This window comes from Macrotis lagotis, chromosome 1, assembly GCF_037893015.1.
Source record: "Macrotis lagotis isolate mMagLag1 chromosome 1, bilby.v1.9.chrom.fasta, whole genome shotgun sequence".
Taxonomy (NCBI): domain Eukaryota; kingdom Metazoa; phylum Chordata; class Mammalia; order Peramelemorphia; family Peramelidae; genus Macrotis; species Macrotis lagotis.
In genome coordinates this window covers 900,286,921-900,291,595 of record NC_133658.1, presented here as the reverse complement: position 1 = coordinate 900,291,595, position 4,675 = coordinate 900,286,921, and the positions used below count along the sequence as shown (strand labels likewise).

Genomic DNA, 4,675 nt, shown 5'->3' with positions numbered 1-4,675 from the left:
CCGGGGGCCCACGAGGGAGTCGGGGATTCTGCCGAGCCCGGGCCAGGCTCGGCCAGTTACTGGCGGGCTGAGCCCTGAGCCCGGGTCCGAGCCGGCCGTGGAGGGGACGGCCCCGCCCCCGCCCCGTCCTCCCTGCGGGGAAGTGCCGGGCGATGGAAACAAAGTTGCAGGCTGGGGGCGTGGCCTCCGGCTCCGCGAGCTCTCGTTGGCCCAGGCTGCGAGGAAGCAACTGCGCTTGCGCGCCTGCCGGACCCGCGCAGAGCGGAGCTGGTTGGGTCCGACGGAGCACGTGCGTCCTGGCGTCATCGACGTGCGCCCGCTCGGACGGCAGACGGTGTCCGCGGCGGAAGCGACAGTGGCGACGACGATGGCAGGGACAGGGCCGCCTCCGGGACTCCCGGTCGCGGGGGGAGCCTTGCCCGCGGGCCCGGGGCCCGGCCTGCCCGGGAAGAGCGGCGAGGAGCGACTGAAAGAGATGGAGGCGGAGATGGCCCTGTGAGCCCCCTCCCCCGCCGCGCCCCGGGCCGGGCGGCCTCCCCCCAGCAGCCCGCGAGTGGGGGGGAGACCTGCTGGGCGGGGGGCGGCCGTGCCCACCCCGGCCCCCTGGGGTCTCCTCGGCGCGGGCCTCTGGGGCCTCCCCCGCCCGCTCTGGTTTCGTCTCCTCTGCCCCGCCCCTGCCGCTTTTCCTCAGGATTCGTCCTGCCCCCAAAGTGTCAGACTCCGGCCGGCGGGACGTCTCCGGGCACCCCCTCGCCTCTTCCGGCTCCGACCCTCTGCCCTGGCATTCCCGAGTCTGCCGCCGTCCCCAGAGATTTTATGTCTGAAACCTTTCGCATTTCTGCCCCACAGGTTTGAGCAGGAAGTCTTGGGGGCTCCGATATCTGGGATTCCAGCCCCAGTTGTGCCAGCTGTGGAGCCTGCACCTGTGATCCGCCCAATCATTGCCACCAACACCTACCAGCAGGTAGGGGGGTATGGTGTGCTTTCCTGGGTGTAGACCGGACCGTTCAACTGATTCGTTCATTCCAAGCCGGCTTTTTACCCTTTGTCCCTCCTTCACTGACCTCTTTCTCTTGTCCTCCCCCCGGTCAGGTCCAGCAGAGCCTGGAGGCCCGGGCAGCAGCAGCAGCCACAGTAATTGCTCCCATTGTAGGTCCCCCTGGCCCCTTTGTGGGTCCTGGTGAGTTGGGAAGGAAGTATGAGGGAGGGTCAAGAAGGAGGCAGCGAGGTGGTCCATCCACCCATGCAGTTTTTTTCTCTCCCACAGTTGGTTTTGGCCCTGGTGGAGATAGAGGACGTCTTGACAGCCCCGAGGCCCGAGATGCCATGTTCCTTCGCCGGGCGGGTCAGTGCCCAGGACTCAAAGCCTAGGATTCAACATTCTCTGCCCCAACACACACTCATACCCCTAGGCTCTTTCCCTTCCACCCATCCATTCAAATTAATTAATCAACCCAGGAAATCCCTCTAAGATTTTGAGACTTCCTCAGGATTCTTTCCAGAGCCCCTAGCACTCCCAGCAATTACGCTTACACACACACACACACACACACACACACACACACACACACGCACGCATCTCCTAACTGTAGTACTTTTGCAGAGACCTGGTAACCCAAGGGACCCCAAAAGATACTGTCAAACCCTCAGAAACGTCATCTAACCTTCTAGAATCCCATTCCCTCCTCCCACATACATCCCAATGATCCCTGATCTCCCTGAGATTCAAAAGATTGACTCTAGAAATGCCAGCAGTGACCCCAGCACCCCATGAAAAATGTCTCAACCCCTGAACCCTGGGACCTGAGACATGACCCTTCACGCCCTGTCTCCATCTCTGTGTCTCTCAGCAGTGCCCCCGCAGCGTCCCCCCATCCTGCGCCCAGCCTTCGTCCCCCATGTGCTGCAGAGAGCGGGTGAGAGAAGGGCCCAGGGAATGTTCCTGGCCCGGCCCCATCCCCTCTTTGGCGTCCCCCGGCACCTCAGAGACTCAAGGACCCCCTTCACCATATATTTCCTCTCTTTTCAGCAGGTGGCCCACGGCCCATGGCTCTTCGGCCACCACACCAGGCCCTGGTAGGGCCTCCCCTGCCTGGGCCCCCTGGACCTCCCATGATGTTGCCACCTATGGCCCGGGCACCAGGACCCCCACTTGGCACAATGGCAACCCTGAGGCCCCCCCCAGTGAGTGTCCACTGCATATGAGAAAGGAACATGTGGGGACACTTATATTTCTCCAACTTTGAGTGTGTCATCAGTGTCCCTTTGGGTCTCCCTTAGATTTCTGTACTTCAGTTTTCCCTGTTTCCCTCTGTGTATCTCCCTTTCTTGTTCTATTTCATCTTCATTTCCATCTCTTTTTTCCTGCTCCCTCCACTCATCCCCCTCAGGTATTTCACATTCTGAGCTGTGAGTGCCTGCTGGCCTTGGAGGTAGGGATAGTGGGCCCGCTCTGGCCATAACTCGGTTCCAAGGCCCATCATTTCTCCTCTATTTCTCTGATGCCTTCATCTCCTTGTTTGGCAGGAGGAGCCTCCAGCCCCTCGGGAACTAGGCCTGGGCCTGGGCCTGGGGCTGAAAGAGAAAGAGGAAGCTGCTGCTGTGGCTGTGGCAGCTGCTGCAGCTGCAGGACTGGAAGAAGCAGGTGCAGCTGTGGGGGGCCCAGGAGCTGCTGCAGTCATTGGGCCCAGCCTCCCCCTGCCCTTGGCCATGCCCCTGCCTGAGCCAGAACCCCTGCCTCTACCCCTGGAAGTCGTTCGGGGTCTGCTTCCACCTTTGAGAATCCCTGAGCTCCTGTCCCTCAGACCCAGGCCCCGGCCTCGGCCCGAACCCCAGCCACCTCCGGGACTCATGGCCCTCGAGGTCAGTATGGACCTCTGTTGAGAACAGCATAGGGGTGGCTCTGAGGAGGGCAAAGGTGATTCGGAGGGTATCGGGGAATCTTTCCCAACAGTGGACATTGAATAAAATACTTGAGTTGAGAAAATTTTACCTTAGGGTCTGCTCCCAAAGATTCTTCAGTCCTTACCCCTGCCACATCCTCTCAGGTCCCAGAGCCTTTGGGTGAGGACAAGAAGAAAGGGAAGCCAGAGAAACTAAAGCGTTGCATCCGAACAGCAGCAGGGAGCAGTTGGGAAGACCCCAGCCTCCTGGAGTGGGATGCAGGTAAAAGATGAGAGGCTACTGGAGCCCGAGGCTGAGGAGAGGCTGGGGCAGAGGTGGTGAAAGGAGGCCATCTTCTCCTCCCTCTCCCTTTGTGGCCTAGATGACTTCCGGATCTTCTGTGGGGACCTGGGCAATGAGGTGAATGATGACATTTTGGCCAGAGCCTTCAGCAGGTTCCCCTCCTTCCTCAAGGCCAAAGTGATCCGGGATAAGCGCACAGGGAAGACCAAGGGTTACGGCTTTGTCAGTTTCAAGGACCCCAGTGACTATGTGCGGGCCATGAGGGAGATGAACGGTAAGTCGGATCCTGAGGCCCCCAAGTCCGGTGCCCCGAGCCCAGATGCCCTGACTGACCCAGCTCTCTCCCCCCAGGGAAGTATGTGGGCTCACGTCCCATCAAGCTGCGCAAGAGTATGTGGAAGGACCGCAACCTGGATGTTGTGAGGAAGAAGCAAAAGGAGAAGAAGAAACTAGGGCTTAGATAGCCCAGACCCCCCCCCCCAAGATTCCCCCTTATCCCCTAAGATGATAACCTTGCCCCTGTCCCCAATCGGAATAAATTTGAATTCTTTCAATCAGACAACTCTAGCGCATTTTGTCATCAAGTTGCCATCTTGACATCAGCCATCCAGGGCCTACCAACTTCTCAAGTTGGGGGTGGGGGGGCAAAGTTTGGGAAGATGAGACCCTAGGAGTCCTTCTCTAAGAAGGATGGTAGCTGCTGAGGAGGAGGGATCTGTCCCAGGAAAAGCCCAAACAAATGGCTTTCCCCTCCTTTGGATTCTGTGATGTCATATTTTCCATTACACTGGGGGGGGTGGTTAAGGGTCAGAATGGAGCCCATCCTCCAACAGGAAATGACCTTGGGGGGTCCCCTCCCCTCTTGGGCTAGACCCCCCCAGCCGATTTTCCAGGGTCTTGGGTGGGGGGGAAGAGGACCAGACCAACTCAAAGATTAAAGTAAACACACATTGAGTGATGGAGGACAGAAACAGGAAGAGTCAGATGGAGAAACAGATAGAGGCTCAGGAGGGTTTGGGAAACAATGGGAGCTGCCCCTTCTTTGTCTCCCAAGATTTACAGACCCGTACATATGTGCAGTTTTGAGCCTTACTGGAGCCAGTGGGGGGCTAAGATTTCATGGGCATCGCTGCCCAATTACACATGAGGAAACTGAGCCCTAGGAACAAAAGCAAGGAGACAAACTGGGACTAAGGCACCACAGATGAGGAAACAGTGGCAGATGCTGAGAGGAGAAATGGAGGGGGGGCCCTTGGAGAAGGTGCAGCCAGAAGGCAGGGATGGAGTCCTTGGAGCCTCTGCTCAGGGAGTCTATCATCCCTATAGGCCCCCCGCTAGCTGGCCACTTGGGACTGGAATCAATAGGGCCCAGCTCACAAGGCAACCCTCGCTCTCCTTGGATGGGGTGTTGGGAAATGGAGTACCAAGGGGCTTTCCTGAAGAAAGAAGGGGCAAGCCCATCCCCCCTAAAAGAGGCAGGATCCAAGGC

The 4,675-nt window shown here is 58.8% G+C and overlaps 2 protein-coding genes across 18 annotated transcripts in view; one reads left to right on the top strand and one right to left on the bottom strand.

Moving 5' to 3' along the window:
• ATP4A (ATPase H+/K+ transporting subunit alpha) overlaps positions 1 to 4,675 on the bottom strand; it is a 112,669-nt gene that overhangs the window by 80,713 nt on the left and 27,281 nt on the right. The gene's annotated exons all lie outside the window — the stretch shown is intronic.
• On the top strand, positions 93 to 3,759 carry LOC141509378 (RNA-binding protein 42-like). Of its 9 annotated transcripts, XM_074218885.1 has the most exons (10): positions 296 to 495; positions 850 to 964; positions 1,093 to 1,180; positions 1,268 to 1,345; positions 1,851 to 1,916; positions 2,030 to 2,184; positions 2,527 to 2,862; positions 3,048 to 3,165; positions 3,266 to 3,460; positions 3,538 to 3,752. In XM_074218885.1, the coding sequence occupies exons 1-10, from the start codon at positions 368 to 370 to the stop codon at positions 3,648 to 3,650; spliced, it is 1,392 nt and encodes a 463-aa protein (XP_074074986.1). In that variant the 5' UTR covers positions 296 to 367; the 3' UTR covers positions 3,651 to 3,752. The 9 variants fall into 9 exon arrangements, with proteins under 9 accessions (XP_074074985.1, XP_074074980.1, XP_074074979.1 ...); XM_074218884.1 differs by having other exon boundaries at positions 93 to 495; positions 1,093 to 1,345; positions 3,538 to 3,759; XM_074218879.1 differs by having other exon boundaries at positions 289 to 495; positions 1,093 to 1,345; positions 1,854 to 1,916; positions 2,033 to 2,184; positions 3,538 to 3,756.

Coding starts and splice junctions, on each gene's coding strand:
- LOC141509378 (XM_074218884.1), top strand. CDS start 368: ATGGCAGGGACAGGGCCGCCTCCGGGACTCCCGGTCGCGGGGGGAGCC. Junction 2,185..2,526: donor CAACCCTGAGGCCCCCCCCA/GTGAGTGTCCAC, acceptor CTTGTTTGGCAG/GAGGAGCCTCCAGCCCCTCG. Junction 2,863..3,047: donor CGGGACTCATGGCCCTCGAG/GTCAGTATGGAC, acceptor ACATCCTCTCAG/GTCCCAGAGCCTTTGGGTGA.